The 17,051-nt window shown below is 53.4% G+C and overlaps 7 protein-coding genes across 7 annotated transcripts; 3 read left to right on the top strand and 4 right to left on the bottom strand.

Annotated features, from left to right (window-relative positions):
- Positions 1-151: 151 nt before the first annotated feature.
- On the bottom strand, positions 152-4,040 carry CLUP02_07144 (potassium/sodium efflux P-type ATPase; the record flags this gene model as incomplete). Its single annotated transcript, XM_049286140.1, has 6 exons — positions 152-838; positions 897-2,359; positions 2,421-3,303; positions 3,372-3,620; positions 3,703-3,835; positions 3,967-4,040. The coding sequence occupies 6 exons, from the start codon at positions 4,038-4,040 to the stop codon at positions 152-154; spliced, it is 3,489 nt and encodes a 1,162-aa protein (XP_049143283.1).
- A 69-nt stretch (positions 4,041-4,109) lies between these two features.
- Positions 4,110-5,100, bottom strand: CLUP02_07143 (uncharacterized protein; the record flags this gene model as incomplete). Its single annotated transcript, XM_049286139.1, has 3 exons — positions 4,110-4,212; positions 4,270-4,643; positions 4,720-5,100. The coding sequence occupies 3 exons, from the start codon at positions 5,098-5,100 to the stop codon at positions 4,110-4,112; spliced, it is 858 nt and encodes a 285-aa protein (XP_049143282.1).
- An 86-nt stretch (positions 5,101-5,186) lies between these two features.
- Positions 5,187-5,721, top strand: CLUP02_07142 (uncharacterized protein; the record flags this gene model as incomplete). Its single annotated transcript, XM_049286138.1, has 2 exons — positions 5,187-5,365; positions 5,463-5,721. 2 exons carry the CDS (start codon positions 5,187-5,189, stop codon positions 5,719-5,721), a joined length of 438 nt encoding a protein of 145 aa, XP_049143281.1.
- Positions 5,722-5,834: 113 nt separating this feature from the next.
- On the bottom strand, positions 5,835-8,867 carry CLUP02_07141 (uncharacterized protein; the record flags this gene model as incomplete). The annotated part of the gene is made up of 9 exons (XM_049286137.1): positions 5,835-6,213; positions 6,288-6,324; positions 6,408-6,972; positions 7,068-7,107; positions 7,208-7,278; positions 7,408-7,938; positions 8,032-8,311; positions 8,371-8,389; positions 8,441-8,867. 9 exons carry the CDS (start codon positions 8,865-8,867, stop codon positions 5,835-5,837), a joined length of 2,349 nt encoding a protein of 782 aa, XP_049143280.1.
- Positions 8,868-8,961: 94 nt separating this feature from the next.
- CLUP02_07140 (uncharacterized protein) lies at positions 8,962-10,371 on the bottom strand (the record flags this gene model as incomplete). Its single annotated transcript, XM_049286136.1, has 7 exons — positions 8,962-9,208; positions 9,295-9,456; positions 9,518-9,610; positions 9,885-9,977; positions 10,073-10,144; positions 10,215-10,296; positions 10,353-10,371. 7 exons carry the CDS (start codon positions 10,369-10,371, stop codon positions 8,962-8,964), a joined length of 768 nt encoding a protein of 255 aa, XP_049143279.1.
- Positions 10,372-11,520: 1,149 nt separating this feature from the next.
- CLUP02_07139 (UV damage endonuclease UvdE) lies at positions 11,521-13,518 on the top strand (the record flags this gene model as incomplete). The annotated part of the gene is made up of 2 exons (XM_049286135.1): positions 11,521-12,138; positions 12,193-13,518. 2 exons carry the CDS (start codon positions 11,521-11,523, stop codon positions 13,516-13,518), a joined length of 1,944 nt encoding a protein of 647 aa, XP_049143278.1.
- Positions 13,519-14,919: 1,401 nt separating this feature from the next.
- CLUP02_07138 (transmembrane amino acid transporter) lies at positions 14,920-16,955 on the top strand (the record flags this gene model as incomplete). The annotated part of the gene is made up of 4 exons (XM_049286134.1): positions 14,920-15,452; positions 15,508-15,579; positions 15,633-15,983; positions 16,037-16,955. The coding sequence occupies 4 exons, from the start codon at positions 14,920-14,922 to the stop codon at positions 16,953-16,955; spliced, it is 1,875 nt and encodes a 624-aa protein (XP_049143277.1).
- Between the last annotated feature and the right edge of the window lie 96 nt (positions 16,956-17,051).

The raw sequence follows: 17,051 nt of genomic DNA, 5'->3' as shown, positions 1-17,051 counted from the left end.
GCTTTTCATTCTTGGTTGTTGTCAACCGCCTATCTTTATCCATGAAAATCTAATATGAACTCATTGAATCATCACTTCGCCTCCTACGCTTTGTTCTCCTCAAATTTGCAATCTTCCGCTATGAACGAGAATGTGCATCACCTACCCATAATCACCTGCTGCCTCCGCTAGAGTACCCGTAGCCCTTATCCCGCATTTCCTTCTCGTTCGTCATCGTCCGGCTACCAAGGGTAGGCGACGAGTCAAGCGCAACACCGCCAATGGTATAGTAGTGGCCAAACACACGGCTCTCAAGGTCCTTGGTGCCGCCGTGAGCCTTGTGCGCCACGCGACGGAAGTAGACGCGCTTCGCCCACTTCCACGACTCCACGCCCATGAAGAAGAGCACCGCGCCGACGAAGACGATGCCCCACTCCCATGTAATAGGTGCGTGCTTGAACACCTTGGTGTTGAGCACAGGAATGTAGGTGAGGGGGAAGATCGTGATGAAGCCGATGAGGATGGCGAAGAAGAGAAGCTTGTTGCGCCAAGTATCCCAGAACCACTGGGTGAAGTACTTTGTGCTCTTGGGTTGCATGCGGAAGAAAGAGCGGCGCATGTTGACCATCTCCCAGGCGAGGAAGAGGGCGAACCAGGTCAAACTCGCGAAGCAGGTTGCGCGGGCGCGGAACACAGTATCGCACTCTTCCGAGTATGTGTTGTTGCAGTTGCTACCGAATTGGCCGTTGCCCCAGCCAAACATGACGAGCACGAAAGACGCAAGGCAGAGAGTAGCAGTCCAGACACCATAGACAAGCATATCGAGCATCAGCTCCCAGGTGAAGACGCCGATTTTCATCTAGACTAGGTTAGTGTCTTGCGACGGGCATGAAAGGAAATGACCCGGAGAAACCTACGTCTTGCGGAGGTCGGTCCATGATATCCGGGGCAGCGACTTCGAACCCGAGAGCCATATCAGGAAGACCGGAGGTAATCATGATAATCCACATGACCTCGACAGGCGCAAGGGGAAACACGGAAAGCCCGCTGTCATCCTTGAAGACCAAGCCGATAAGAAGAGTCAGAGCCTGGGCGACGTTACAGGCCAGCACGTGCAGGACGAATTTCTGGATGTTATCAAACATGCGACGACCTTCTTCAACGGCATTGAGAATCGATGCGAAATTGTCGTCAGTGAGTATAATGTCGGACGCCTCCTTAGCAACATCAGAGCCGCTCTCACCCATAGCGATACCGACGTCAGCTCGCTTCAGACTGGGAGAATCGTTCACACCGTCGCCTGTCATGGCCACAAAGCGCTCACGTCGGTGAAGAGCCTCAATCATGCGAACTTTAGTCTGAGGGGCACAGCGAGCGACGACCAGCGGGAGGTTGGGCAGCTTATGAATCTCGTCGTCTGAGAGCTTGTCGAAGTCGTGGGCAGCCATGACCATCGTTTTCGCCACGCTCGCGGAAATCTCATTCATGCGCGTGGGCAGAATACCAACCTCGAGGGCGATGGCACGAGCAGTTTCGGGATGGTCGCCGGTAAGCATGTGAACGCTGACACCGGCCTCGTGGAATTTCTTGACCGAAGGACCGGATTCGGGACGGGGAGGGTCATAGAGACCGATGAGGCCACGGAAAGTGAGGTCCTTTTCGAAGTTGGCGCGATCAAGGTTATCATGGTTATCAACGGTACCGATGTCAGACTTGCTCGCAAAGGCCAGGACACGGAGTCCAAGGCGGGCAAGAGCCTCCATATTGGCCAAAATGTCCTGCTCAATGTCCTTGGTAAGCTCAACGACATCATCGCCCATTTGAATCGTAGGGCAAGAAGAGATGACACGCTCGACGGCACCCTTGGTGAAGAGCCAGGTCTTGTTTCCCGATGCTGCCTTTGTCTGAGTGTCCTCGAAGACGACGGACATCTTCTTGACATCGGAGTCGAAGGGGAACTCGGCAATCTGCTGCCACCGGTTGGACTCGCCAGCGAGACGCAGCCTGTTCCAGTTGAAACGGGATGCGAAAACCTGAATGGCAATCTCGGTAGGATCACCACGGGCGTGCCACTCTCCCTCAGGGGTCTTGTGGACATTGGCCAAGTTGGCGAGGGATGCGACGTTGAAGTAGTCCGTGAGAACGGTACTCTCCTTCACACGATCCTCAGCTTCGGCATTGGAGAATGGCTCGCCATCACCCTCCTTGGAACCGAAGTTGATGTCTTTGGGCTGGCCAGAACTGTGACCGAGGTCGCCCGTTGTAGGATTGAAGGGCTCGTTAGTGTTGCTAACGGAGAATGTACCCTTTCCAGGAACCCAGGCCTTGCGGACAACCATTTTCCCTTGAGTAAGAGTTCCGGTCTTGTCAGAGCAAATGTCTACGGGTGGATTAGCATCTGTCATTGGTAAATATCATCAGTGCTTTTGGGGTGAACCTACTCGTAACACCACCGAGGGCCTCCAAACTCTTCAACTGGCGAACAATAACGTGACGCTGGACCATTCGTTTCGTGCCAGCAGCCATGGTAATCGTCAAGACCACAACCAACGAGGCAGGAATCATCGCAAGACCAGTAGCAACGGCGTAAATCACAACCTCCTGCGTTGTGTTGAAATTGTTTGCTCCCAGTACGATCAGGGCGCACACGACAGCGGTACCAAAGAGAAGGATTGCCAACTTAGACAACTTCCTCTGCAGAGGTGTTCCAACATTGACGCCCAAAAAGCGCCCGACAGCATCGGAAAGGGTCAAAGTCCATGCTTGAAGGTAGCGCCCAAAGGTGGCGGAGCCGTCCTCCTTACGCTTGACCTCTCGGCGGCGTGAGTTCTTGCCCCGAAGGGCGGCAGCAATCTGACCAATTTCGGTATACATGCCAGTAGCGAAGACGATACCACGGGCACGCCCCTTCGTAACGGTTGAGGAGCTGTATGCGACGTTGAGGCGGTCACCAGGTCCAGTCTCATCATCAAAAGTCTGAGCAGCCTCCTTGCGAATGGGGAGAGACTCTCCCGTGAGCAAGGCTTCGTTTGTTTCAAAGTTGACAGCTTCGATTATGCGAACATCGGCGGGGATGGTGTCACCAGTCTTGAGCTCGACCATGTCGCCAGGCACAATCTCGACGGTGGGGACGGTGATGTTACGGCCCTCGCGTACGGCCTGAGCAGTAGGCGAGCTAAGTGATCGAAGGGAATCCATCGTCTTCGCGGCCTTGAACTCTTGATGGAAGCCGACAGTAATGTTAAGAAAGATAACACCAGCGACGACACCTCCCTCGATCCAAGACTTGATACCAAAAGAAGCACCCATGGCCAGGATCAGAACCTAATTTGATGTCTGCGTCAGTCTGTCGTTCTTTGTATGGAAGAATGAAGAAGGCGAAGAAGCCATACCAAGGTCATTGCATTGGCAATCTGTCCAATGAAGATCTTGACGGGTTGAACGCCCTTATCGGCGCCAAATTCGTTGCGGCCATATTCTTCGAGACGAGTCTTGGCGTCCTCGGGTGTCAAGCCGTCGTCTGGGTTGGCTCTCAGCTCCTGGACGACTTGCTCGGTAGCCAAAGCATGTGCCGGCCTGGACATGGGCTTATTAGACTGTCCAGAGATGTGGTTGGCCATAGCCTCAGCCTCGGGATCTTTCTTTCCCATGTTGACAGTTGTTCACCAGGGGAAAGGCTGAATCGATTGAGTGTGAACAGCAAGAAGACAGGTAACGATGGACCAACTTCCGAATCACCTGGTAGAAGCTCTCCAAGAGATTCCAAGAGCGGTCGCTGGGACCAATCGGAGTGGAGGGATGTGTAAGTCTTTGGACAAATACGAGCTGTAACGGGCAAAGGTGTGAGTGCTCTGCTCTTATCCAGGTTCAAGCACTTCTACCCCCTTAAGGTCAAGAGAACAGTCAAGCATGAGTAGGAAAGATGAGACAATGAAAAAAAGTTCGTGGTAAGACTTGATTCAGAGTATGTCGAGAGAGGCGAGGAACAAAAAGCCAAAGATTCGAGAGGGGAGTTGGGAGAACATGTATACATGTACTTGGTGCCCCGGGACGGGAATCATCTCTGGGCGTTATGACTTCATAACAAGATAGACGGACAGTACGAGGGGGGCGTAAAACGCCCACATCTATCAGTTTCCTCGCGGTCCGTGACAAGCGTTCTCATGGGTGTCGAGGGCGTATTCCTTCAGCCTTGGCGGCTCTGCGCGGGGCTCTTTCAAGGGTACCCCCAGGCTTTCCATGATGTTGGAGCAATCTCAAGCTGTTCGACCGAAAATCGGTCGTGAACACGCGAGCGATTCAATAGCACGCAATCCAGATCTTGGTTGGATCTCGACGCCCTCGCCTGCCATGTCGAGCTGCCGAGACTCTGGGCAGCGGGCCTCATTCTGGGCAGCCCGCTCCTCGAGAGGCTGAGAGCGGTGCTGGGCATTGTAATGGAGAATACAATTGGACCCGCCAGAGACAAGAGCATGGAGGAGGGGGTGGGTGAGGTTGAGGGATCGATGCTTTCGGTGATGAATTTGGCTGCGCCCAGAAAGACAGAAGACGAGAGTTTCTGCCTTCTCCACTACGCCTCCGGCCAGTAAGACATCTCTCTGCCTTCCAAGAAACATCCATTGTGGGGGTGCCCTCCTTCTAGAAGGTTGCCAGTTGCAGGGGTGCTGTCACCTCTGCAGTAGTGTATCTGCAATAGCGCCAAGATCGTATACTGTGGTTGGTCGTAGACCGTACCCGTACAATTTTCTCAAAGTCTAAGGTAGGCTGTAGGCTTGACAGGTTTGAAGCGTAATACTGGCGGGCTTGCGGTAAGGCCGAGTCTAGCTCAGTGTCGCTGAGCTGACTCCGGGGTGTCCCATATGTACGGATAGGGACAATAGATTTAGAAATGGTATACGCCGCCGGGTGATGATCATAGCTGTCGCAGGGATATGTGTACATCCAAAGAAAGTGCCCAGAAGCTAACATGTTTCCTGGGCAGCGCGGTTCGTACGTCGGAAACAGCTCTTCAAGATTCAACGAGGGGCTCTCTGTGCCATTTTCCCCGCCGTTCTCCACTCTCCCTGCTGCCGGCTGCACGACGGTCAACTGGCTCATCCTGCTCTTCCGGCTCCTTCTCATGGCCAGGACCTAGACATGCCAGATCCGGAGTTGTAAGTGACGGGCGCCAGAAGGTGACGCACACAGCATACGACAACTGCCGCACCATGTGCTTGGGAGGCCTCTCAGTGCTCTGCACAACTATAAAGCGCCGTCTGTTGTCCAGGTCGTTCAAGGTGAGCGGACGCGTTATTGAACGTCTTCGACGCCGATGGCAAGACGCCGGCACCGTCAAAGTCGCAAAAGTTCCCGATATTTTCGGTCACTCTTCGAAGATTCACACGCCGTAAATATGCGGGTTCGAACTTGATCGGTGGGCTCCGAACCTCCGTCAATCCGGACGACCATATTCAACTCACACCATCTGCACTTGACAACGTCAGTCGAAGTCTTCCGTCGCTATTCCTCTCAACCTCTCTCCCCTCATGGTTTGCTTTGAACCCCGCGCACGAGAACGCCTGCCCAGAGTCTACACAAATTACGGCTGCGAGGAACGTGGAGAGGACGAACATGAACCGGGATCTTGACCCAGTATCACCGACTCACGACAACTCGGGCGCAACACGGGCGGGGGAAGAACGGGTCCGCCCAGAAACACAGCCACCCCGAGTGAGACGCCTAGATACTGGGCGAGAAGTGTAGGAGCCCAATTCGGAGACTTATCGAAATGTGTAGAGAGATATCGTGAGCCCCTCAGATAGGCCGATGTTTTCTGGGCATAGAAAACAAGGCCGCGAATAGCCCGGCCCATCCAGCTACAACCACGCCTTCCAGCTCATCATGCCAGTGCACGTTTGCGGGATACTCGGAGCAGGGTCTTTGCCAAATCCTTCTCCAGCATGCTTGATCGCATTTCTCCATTCGGTGTCGCAAGAGACACTGGTCAGCTGATGGTATTGGACGGCGGACGTCTTGGCCGCCCCGAGGTGGACATATGAGGTGGGTTGCAAATGAGAAGAGTTGAACCTCTGGTAGGTCAGTCTGGCAGCCAAGGGATGACGGGCAACTTGGCGGTTCTTGGCCGGCCTGCTGGGCGCCGGCGCCGCTCCTCCAGAGTCCACTTTCCTCTCCTCCAGCGCCGCCGCCGGCTCTCCTGGGGTTCGTGGATGCGTCTTGGTGTTGGATAGTTGGAGTCTGGAGTACTCCGTAGATGTTTCTCACCTCCAAATCCTGGGGTCTCCATGGCGGTTCATTCAAAAGTTTCCAACTTTCCGGAGGGGTAGAGGGGATATGGAGGGGCACTCCCTGGTGAAAGTCCTCGTCACCCCAACATTCCCCCGCCCATCCACTGAAAAGGTTAGGGTATCTACTGTGTAAGGTCAATCAACCCCTCCGTTGCTTCGTTTTTGCGTTTCGTTCCCTGCCCCGTTGCAGTTCAGTCTCTTTGCCCAGGAGTCCAGACAGGCTCATCGGCCTCTCTTGGGAAAACGGAGGCAAGGTAGTAGAGGCGTCCCGCCGCTTACCAAGGATACCAAGACCAGTATCACACGCCAGTTTTACGTCACAAACCTGGGCTATTCTATCTAACCCCCAGAAAGAGTTGCATCTGGACAGGCGTCTGATTCGGCGTAATTTGGAGCCAAGGTTCTTGGCCCACGAAGAACGATATCGTGAGGGTTTTGAGCAGGTATGGATAGAGAAAATCAAAGATAATGAGCCATGTGTGGCCTTGTTGGAAGTTGGAACTCGTCGACTCATTGTTATCTCAAGCAAACAGCCATTTGCAAGGAAGACTGGGCGCCCAGCTGTGAGAACACCATAGCTGAACGCCGGTGCTCTTGGGTGAATGAGGGGTATTGGTGGCTGATGGCAGAGAGCTCGCATCTGGCGTATCACCAACTCGGCTCTTGACTCCAGCCATTCACGAGGGCTCTGTAGGTGTGCCTTGTCGGCCTATGTAGCGTTTGTTGTCATCTGATCAGCCTTGATTGCGCCGCCGCTTGTCCACATTTGCCGAGTTAAATGGTCGCCGTCGCCGCATTTCTCACCACAGATGCGATGTGCAGCTTTTGAAAGCCACAACACATCCTGTTGTTGGCATTGAAGAACTCGCGATTAACCTGCGCAAAAAGTGCCCGTTATCACTTTCAAGTCGGTCTAGGAGTCTGGCATGCCCCTCGTCGGGCACCCACCGGCTGCATGGACGAACTTGGCATAATTTTGCTTACGCTTTTCATGGTCCTTCTCGTCTGCGGGCCGCTGTACAGACCGTACTGAACCCCCCTCTCCGAAGCAAGATAGCTACGAGGAGCTGATGAGCATGCGTGTCGTTAGAGTCCGCCTCACATATCTGCGCATACAAGACCGTCGCAAATATCATCCCAAGACATCAAAGTTCCAAGACGCCCGACGAAAATTGAGCACAGTTTCCGAGTGCAATAGCACTACCCTCGACGGATTGGATCTCGAGTCGAAGCTCAATCGGCATGACTCGGAACCGGAATGGTGAGTATCTCTCGCCAAGTTGGTCACTGCGGGGAAAGCCTTGGGTATGAGGCGTGCGCTATCTTCGCGGGGGAAGCCGACAACAGAGTTCGCCAATGCATAATACACCGAGGTCGCTAACGCTGCCACCAATAGTCCCATCTGTATCGGTCCACTGTTCGTCTCAAGCAACTGCAATGCTGCCGGAGCAGTACCGACGCAAGGGATCACCCTGAAGGCCCCCGATTCCGGTGGGCACACCCGTGTTCTAGAAGGAAGTGGGGAAGAGACAAGCCGGTCTACGGTCGGAGGTACGGATGAGGTTCGTGATGTGAAGGCCATACTGCGAAGCTGGAATATGCCGTGGCCGTGGAAGAGAAAATTGTCCGCGTCTGCAAGTGAACCGTCCGAAGATGATATCTTGACGCTAAAGAACTGCCAACATGCTTTCCACGCCAAGTGTCTCTCGTCGTGGTTCTTGATTGAAAGATTTGATTGTCCCGTTTGCCGAAGTCAATATTGGCAGACGCGGGAGACCCGAGCGAGGGCAGCGACCGCACCGGCACCGCCGGTGCCGGAGGGCGGGTCCGCTGAAGACGGACCCGGTATCACACCACCAGTCCCGGCTCGGCTTGCGGCCGGGCGGATGGCAGTGCGTGTGATGTGACCGGGCCGCGCTGGCTTGGAAGATAGTCCGCCTCCTTTCTTTACGTGGCCTTCCAGATACCCTAGCGCGATGGAGCAGGCGTCGAATCTTGCATTATGGTGTTGTTTAGTTTTCACTATGTAATGTTGGAATTCAAAGCACCTTTGCCAGTCGTCATGTGTAATCGCAATTGTGCAACCGTTCTGCAACAGTCTAGTTACCAAGAGCCAACGGGCGGTGCTATGTTGTTGCGTATGATCTCGCGGCATGGCTAGTTGGGCATTATTCAACCAGCCAGGTATCTCGTCGCTCCAATGCGGCGAGTGAGTCTGAGGTAGGGAGCCGCCCAATCATTGGGTGCGTATGGATGGCAATCGTGCCATGATCGAGAAAGTAGATACATGGGGGCTTCGTCGGTGCAGATACCTAGGTATTTGGTTCCTCGTACGAGAGGGCTGGCAACGTCTCGAAGATTGCAGATATTGCAGAAAAATATCGGAAACGCAACCCAACCACGGGGAAGCCAGTAAGCGGGAGTTGGATGACATCGAGATCGCATCGTCATGGAGCCGGAGGTTTTGCTCAGCTCACGGACCAGACGGTCTGGGGGTGGCGCACGGTGAAGCTGGAGGCGCAGGGGTCGGCTGCATGGTACATTGGCTGGTAAGATGTACAGTTGATACGAGAATGCCACGATCGGATGGCTGCTTGTGTTCATGATTGCTGATAAGTAATCAAACATAGAGAATACAGTGTCGTACATATCAGCCCAGCATCGAGAGTGCCATGGGAGCCGTTGTTTTGCAGTTCTCTCAGTAAACAGCGGCGGCGATGTAGGTAGACAATACGATACGGTACTGCAAAGCAAGCCGCGAGCCTCGGTGTGTATCGTTTGAGGTGGAGTCCCAAGTCCGAATGGTTGTTTTCTTGGACAAGGGAGGTGAGACTTTGGCTGGGTTCGGTGAGCTCGACTTGGGCGGAGCTAGCAAGAAGGCGCGCATTATCTGCTGGGATGATGAATTAGTGATGGAACAAGCCGAATGTGAGTGGACGACGGAGCTTGTGTTCCCTGGTGGCATTCGTATACCTTGGGTAGAGCAGACAGAGTGTGGCAGATTCCAATCACGGCTCGAATAGCTGTCTACACTGCAGCGCGTGCGGTGACATTGGTGAATAACAAAGTGAATGTCTTTGCCTCAGCCTCTGTCTCTGGCAATGGGACGATGAGGTCATGTCCGTGAGGCTGAATACCGGCAATACTCCGCATACGCAAGATGTGTGGAGAGACTGGAGGAATTGGGTGGACTCTGCAATGTCTGCTACCGATGCGTGCCGATATAGAAGTTCAAAGTTGTGCGGCAAATCTACAATGAAGACGGAATGTCCATGTCATAAAATGGAGAATTGTAGACGTGGAACTGGAAGGTAACTATGCAAATTCTACCCGCTTGGCTCCGTTGACTTTCTGCTTGGTGTAACGGATGTCTCCAAATGCTTCATTCATACCTACTTTAGACTGGGGAAGGAACTAAGGTAGACCAAGATGGCTCTCACCTGCCATTGATGCAAGGTACTTACCTACCTCTAAGGTACGGACGCTACGTTGAAGAAAAGGAGGAGAGGAAGGTGCTTGCTATTTGGAATTTGGTACGATGACAAGTTCTTTCCTAAATCTAAAAGAAATTGGTTGCGCACTTGCCATGCACATGGCTCAATAGTAAGGTAAGGTACTGACTGGTAGGTGAGGCAGAAGGAAGGCACAGGACTCAGGAGAGGTGTCGTGGTGGTGACGTCGGGAGCTCCTGCCGTTGATTTAATCGAGGTGCGTCTGCGCTGTTGGAGGAATGACGCACGATGTGTGGTCTGTGCTCTCCACACCTACCTCATAGCTCTGTATCGTCCCTTCCTCTGTTCCACATCCACGGTTGCGAACGCGCTTTTCCCTCCCGCGCTTCTTTCTTTTTCTGTTTCTTCTCCTTCTTCTTTGCATATCTACTGGGATACAGTGAGGAATCATCCTTACTCATCAGGTAAGCGCCTTCCTCATCTCTAGCCGAGCGTCGACTGTGGCGTCTCAACTGCCTCATTACTCGTGTGGCGGTTTCGCGTCCTCTCTTCAACTCGGCTGTCTTCTTTCCTGCCCGACTCTATTGATCCCACGCGTCACACCTCAAGGGGCGAGCTTCGACCCGGAATGTGGTACCGTATGGGACCTGATCCATATTTACAAGAAAAATAAGAGAGAAGAAAGTAGAGTCTCGCATAGCATGGAGAGGGGAGGCATCCTCGAGATCGTGTTGCCCTAACCTTACCTCATATCGTCCCTTAGGTTCTTCTCTTCCGCCACAAACATAAGAAAGCGAGAGTCAAACTAAGTGATTGGTAACACGATCGGGACCCTAAGGTACCTAAGGTAAGGTCAGGTAGAAAGCATCCGTCTTAGCTTCCTTTTCCAATTCCCATCCTTCCCGTCTATTCCCCTACCTACCCTACCTAGGTACCTACTTTAGCTCGGAGTACCTACCTCAAGCTGGGCTCAGGTAGATACTCGCCTCTATTACTAGCCCGCTCGCTTCAAGATACATGGCCGTTTGTACCTCACTCCCATCCGACGTCTGTCTCTCGAGCGCGCAGTGCTCGGTCTGTGGCCCCGTTGACCTCATCGACGTTTTCCATCTCTTCGTCTTTGCCTCTCTCTCTCTCCCACTCCCGTCTCTCTCCCTCTCCTTTCTCCGCCATCTCACACACTCTTCCTTTGCTTCACTCGGCGCGCATTGCAAGTGATTTGAGAAATCTCACTTCAACTCAGCCTCAACTCATATCAAACCACATACTCCTCTCTTGCTTCCCCATACCTTACAGTCTTGTTGTCCCTGTCATCGTCTTCCTTCCCATCCTCGCTGAAGAGCATCATCCTGAATAGTGCACCCCTACTACACACACTTAATCCCTCGGGGTACCTCACTCGATTCGAAATTCGGTCACCTGCAGTTACGCCAAAGCGTCTCTACGTAATTCGCATCCATCTGACACCCGGCCATCCGCATTACCTTAGTTCCCACATGGCAAACATCCACCTTAGAGCATAACTATCCTAGGGTTCTATACTACTACGCGCTTCCGTATCCATCACCTTGCCGGGCCACTTCTCGACAGATTCGCCCGCTGCTCCCGTCATTGACTGCATGAGGAGCTTTTCTTCCGCCGCGGCCAATCATCTGTTGTATCCGCGACGACTTCTTCGTGCCACGAGCCCCCTCGTGCCGTCACTTGTCCCGCTCCTGAGCTCATCGCTCGCTTGTGTCTCCCACCCCCATCAGTACTCGCTCAGCCGACCATTTATATTACTTAACTGCTGCCCATACATCACCATGGCCGCACAGAAGCGAAAGAAGTCCGGTATAACAAATGGACAACCTACTACCACCGAGGCTGCAAACCCTGTCCCCGACACTCCGGCTCCGCGCCGATCCGCCAGAAACATCAGCGACGTGAAAACAGTCACCAAGCCCGGCGCCGCCATGAGTCCCACCGAGGCCGATCTTGCAAAAGACCAACCACCGGCTAAGCGCCGCCAGATTAGCCGCAAGAAGGCCGAGTCTGAGAATGGCGTGCGCCGTGCCATAAGAGAGCTCACTGAGATGGAGAATCGTCTACAGAATTCCACCAGGAACCAGCGTCTTGCCATCGAGACGAGCCATGTCCCGCCTGGTTCAACCAAGCCTCACTCAGACAAAAACGCGTATAAACCTCACTTGGCAGTCCATCCGTCAGATCCAGAGAAGCTCGCCCGGATGGCTGAAGAGGAGCGATCCGGTACCCCCAATTTGGATGCCGCCCCAATCGAAGGTCCGGACGGGGAAGGCGCAGTCGGTGACGTCGAGGACGACAAGATGCGCCTCGAGAACGCCCCGGAGAGAGGTGCTGGACGAGAGCCGCCTGTAAACAGCAGCTACCTGCCTCTCCCATGGACTGGAAGGTTGGGTTACGTATGATCTTTCCCACATCCTAGCTTTGGTTGTCGTTGACTAATACTGGATCAGGCCTGTCTCAATACCTATCTCCGCGCCGCAAATCCACCCGTCTTCAGTTCAAGAACTTGCCGCATAGCCTCCATATTACAACATCGTCACCCGCTTGCTGATCCATCTCAGCCTGAACACCCTACTAAGAATCGCCCCGACGAAAACCAGCCCGCCGATATCAAACGCGGTCAGAAGTATGTTGAGGAACTGGGCTTGGCCAATGCTCGGGATATTGTGAAAATGCTTCGCTGGAACGACAAGTACGGCATCAAGTTCATGCGACTCAGCTCAGAAATGTTTCCGTTTGCTAGCCATGAAGAATACGGCTACCGCCTCACCCCGTTCGCTGCGGAGCCTCTTGCAGAAGCCGGAAAAGTCGCTGCACAACTAGGCCACAGACTGACGACGCACCCCGGCCAGTTTACTCAGCTCGGCTCACCACGCAAAGAAGTCATCACAGCCGCAATTCGCGATCTTGAATATCACGATGAGTTGCTCGGCCTTCTCCGTCTCCCGGAGCAGCAAAATAGGGACGCCATCATGATATTGCATATGGGTGGCACTTACGGCGACAAAGCATCTACGCTGGATCGATTCCGTGCCAACTATGCTAAGCTGTCACAGTCTATCAAGAACCGACTTGTCCTCGAGAACGACGATGTTGCCTGGTCTGTCCATGACCTACTACCTATCTGCGAGGAGTTGAACATCTCAATGGTTCTGGACTTCCATCACCACAACATCATTTTCGACGCAAGCCAATTGCGTGAGGGTACCGAGGATATTACGAAGATCTACGACAGGATCAGTGCTACATGGACGCGCAAGAACATCAAGCAAAAGATGCACTATAGCGAATCCTGTCCGAGCGCTACCACACCCCGGGACCGAAGAAAACACTCTCCGCGAGTGCGCACTCTTCCACCGTGCCCTCCTGACGCAGATCTCATGATCGAGGCCAAAGATAAGGAGCAGGCTGTCTTTGAACTCATGCGAACATTCAGGCTTCCGGGATGGGACTTATCCAACAACGTGGTGCCACACGAGCGACTGGATGAAATCCGACCGAACAAGGCGGTCGCTAAGAAGGATGGCAAAAAGAAGCCTAAGAAATCCAAGAAGAAGAAGGATGATGACGACGACGAAGACGAGGAACCAGAGGAACCTGAATCCGTTCCTGTAGAAGAGAAAACCATAGCCCCTGAGGATTTCGGCATGGGTGGACCGCAACATAGGGTGTATTGGCCTGAGGGTATGGAGGAATGGTTGAGGCCCAAGAAGCGGGAGGTCAAGAAAGCAAAATCAACGCAAATCAAAGAGGAGATCAAGAAGGAAGATGATTAATGCCGTAACCTTATGGCATGACGACTGGAGGGGTTCACCATGTACAATCTGTATAAAGACAAGGCTGACGCATCATCATCGAGACATCCGTCCACATAGCAGAAATGAAGTTTGAATCATAATGTCAACGAAGATAAGAGACATCCTCAATCATACCAGCCATGAATGATAACAGAAAGTAATAAGATCTATGCGATGATGTGGTTATGTCTTTGATGTGGTCAATCATGAAGGGCACCCCTCGGCTTGTATTGGCAAAGGAGGTCCTGAGACCACCCCTTCCGACATTGGTAGAGTACAAAGCATGGATGATAATTGGGCACGTGTGTGCATCTGTCAAGGAATTCAATAATAATTGTATAGTCAAAGTCGATGATGCATACGACATCGATTGGCAGAATCATCGGCCCGTCGTTATCGGCGAGCTTCTAAGCGACCTACCTCGACGTTGGATTTGTAGACCATGGAGATAGATGCCCTTCGAAAATTATCCACCCATCGCACTCATATATCAATTGGGATCATTATGAGGTGGAAGTGTTTCCAATGAAAGATGTGAGCACGTAGGGCCCATGAGACTTGGCTGCATAACAACGCAACCAATCTGCGTGTTCTCATACACCTGCCATCGAGAACGTCATTGATATCGACAACTGCCGAATACCCACCCTCTCAGCTCATCACAATCGTGACAATTCTCCAGCAGTCGCTAGAACTCTTCACATCTTTGATAAGTCTTGATCCCATCGTAGATTAGAAGACGGATCAGTTGAGCCGAGTCACCCCACAACTGACACCTTCAGGCTTCGAGAAGGGGGTTGAGAAAAAAGTCAATGACCAGATGATTGTGATAGTCACGCGGGATAAATTGACAACCAACAGTCCCCTGGCACTGTAGTGATCAAATCACCTTTGCCGACTGCCCGTCTGTCGTCAATTCGCGCCAAGGAGGGTTGCAACGACTTTTCCTTATCAGGGTTACAGCAGGCCCGGGGGGTTGAGAAAGCTTAGCTCGGGAGGAGATAGGATGGCGAGAGGGGGAGGGGGGGGTTATCCTTGAACGGCTCCAATCTGTTCCGGAAGATTGACAGAGACATGAGGCATATCGAGGGGGTTCAGGGTATCTGACCTCTGGCTGAGTTGAAGTGATACCATGAAATGTCACTCTCCCCACCTACGCGACTGTGGTATCGGCGGCGATAGTTGGACTGGCCGATATCAGAACTGCTACGTTACGATCAAATGAACTCATAAGAAACCCTCTCCCCATCTTCAACTTGAACTAATGAGCCTTGATAATGTGTGGTCTATCAAACATCTCCTTCCCCGATATCAGTGCCTCCTTGACCCCCATCGCGCCTGAAGTCGTCCCAACCCTGAAACTGATAAACCACACAAACAATGTCTGCCCATCACACTACACCCGCACCCACAGACGACATCCAGAAAGCTCAAAACAAACCACAGCCCCTCCTCGACCAAACCCCGTCCCGCCAAGATGGACAAGGACAAACCTTTTACACCATGGAGCCGCCGGCGGTGATCCTGCACGACCCCAACGTGACGTTTGAAGAGTACCTCTACTGGGCCGAAGTCACGCGTGCTGAGGAGAAGCTGGCAAATGAGCGGTATCTACACTCTCGAGGACCCTTGACGCTCAAGAGTGTTGTGAAAGATCGGTTTAGGAAGGGTGATGAGCATGTAAGGTTCCAGGGGGGCAGCGAGGGCAGTGGAAATGAGGATGTCGGTGCTGGTGTTGGAGAGAAGCAGAACGGGACTGGAAGCGATAAGGCTTTGCAATCTGCGGAGAGCAGGGACGGCGGTGTCGTTACGCTCGAGGAGTGGAAGACAGCGAGTAGGGCGGTGAGGACTGCTGGTTGGGGCGCCGTGTTCTACCTCATCACCACGGATATCCTTGGGCCATTTTCTACGCCGTAGGTTCACCTACTCTCAAACCTTGACTGAAGCGTAACTAACACGAGAAACCAGATGGGCCTTTGCTCAGATGGGTTACGGCCCTGGTATCGCGCTCTACACTGTCTTCGGCGTCATGTCGTTGTAGTAAGTCTCCCAAAGACCGCCCTCTTGGACAACAAGTGACTGACCAATTCAAGCTCCGGCTGGATCCTCTACAAAGCTTTCCTCGGCCTCGACTCGGACAGATACCCCCTCAAAGGCTACGGTGACCTTTACTTCCGCGTCTTTGGCGCCAAGGCAAGGCACGCCATCAACTTGGCCCAAGGCCTCCAGCTAATGTTGTTTGTGGCCGTCCTGATCCTCGCGAACGGGCAGTCCATCTCGCAGATCAGCAAGGGCCCCAACGGCAATGCGGGAATCTGCTTCGTAGCCTGTCTTGTCATCTTCATGGCGGCCGGGTTCATCTTGGGCCAGATTCGGACGCTGCAGCGGTTTTCGTGGATTGCAAACTTGGCCGTGTGGGTGAATCTACTCATCATTTTCATCTGGTAAGTCTTGGAATGGTCTTCGGTTCGGGTTGATGTTGACCAAAGACAACCAGCATGGGCGTCGTGGCACACTCCCCTCCCAACTTCGCCGCGACCCAGGCCTCCTTCGGCGACACCTTCGGACCCGGACCCGTCATCACCTACGCCGGCACGCCCCCGCCCGGCATGGCTTCGGGCGGTTCCGGCTTCCTGGGCTCCATGAACGGGCTGAACCAAGCCGTCTACTCGTACGGCGGCTGTCTCATCTTCGCGGCCTTCATGGCGGAGATGCGGCACCCCATGGACTTTTGGAAGGCCCTTCTCTGCGGTGAGGTCTTTATCTACGTGTGCTACCTTGTCTTCGGGTTGTACGTGTACTCCTTCCAGGGCCAGTACGCCTTCAACCCCGCCATGCAGAGTCTATCGCCGTACTGGTGGCAGACGGCGACCAACATTCTGGGCCTGGTGACGGGTTTGATCGCGGCCGGGTTGTATGGGAATATCGGCATGAAGGTTCTTTACGTTGAGCTGCTGCAGGAGATCTTTGGGGCGCCGCCGTTGACCGAGTCTGCGGGCAAGATGCTGTGGGCGGCGGTGATACCCGTGTACTGGGCTCTCGCCTTCATCATCGGCGCCGCTGTGCCGCAATTCTCGCTGGTATCTGGGTTCATCGGGGCGCTGTTCATCCTGAGCTTCACATACACTCTGCCGGCGCTGCTGGGCCTTGGGTATTGGATTCGGAAGGATGCAATGGTGCCGGAACAGGAAACGTTTGACCCAACCACTGGTAGGTATGCGTATGTCGATAGTGGATTTCAGCGATACCGGCGGGGGTTCATGAAGAGACCTCTCTTCAATGTTTGGAATATCGTCTACATGCTGGGAGGGCTTGTCACGACGGCGTTGGGCATGTACTCGTCGATTGAAGGGTTGATTGCGGCGTTCAATGGCAAATCCCAGGCTACGAGCTTTGGGTGTGGAAGTCCAGTCTAGGCTGCCTTGGGAATGATGCTTTGTGAGGATTCCTCAGTTGCTGCTGGATAGGGAGCGTACATCTTACTTACTTGGTAATGTACTATTTTGTAGATT

Source organism: Colletotrichum lupini, chromosome 4 (assembly GCF_023278565.1).
Source record: "Colletotrichum lupini chromosome 4, complete sequence".
In the NCBI taxonomy this organism is placed as follows: domain Eukaryota; kingdom Fungi; phylum Ascomycota; class Sordariomycetes; order Glomerellales; family Glomerellaceae; genus Colletotrichum; species Colletotrichum lupini.
This window is presented reverse-complemented; position numbering and strand designations above follow the sequence as displayed.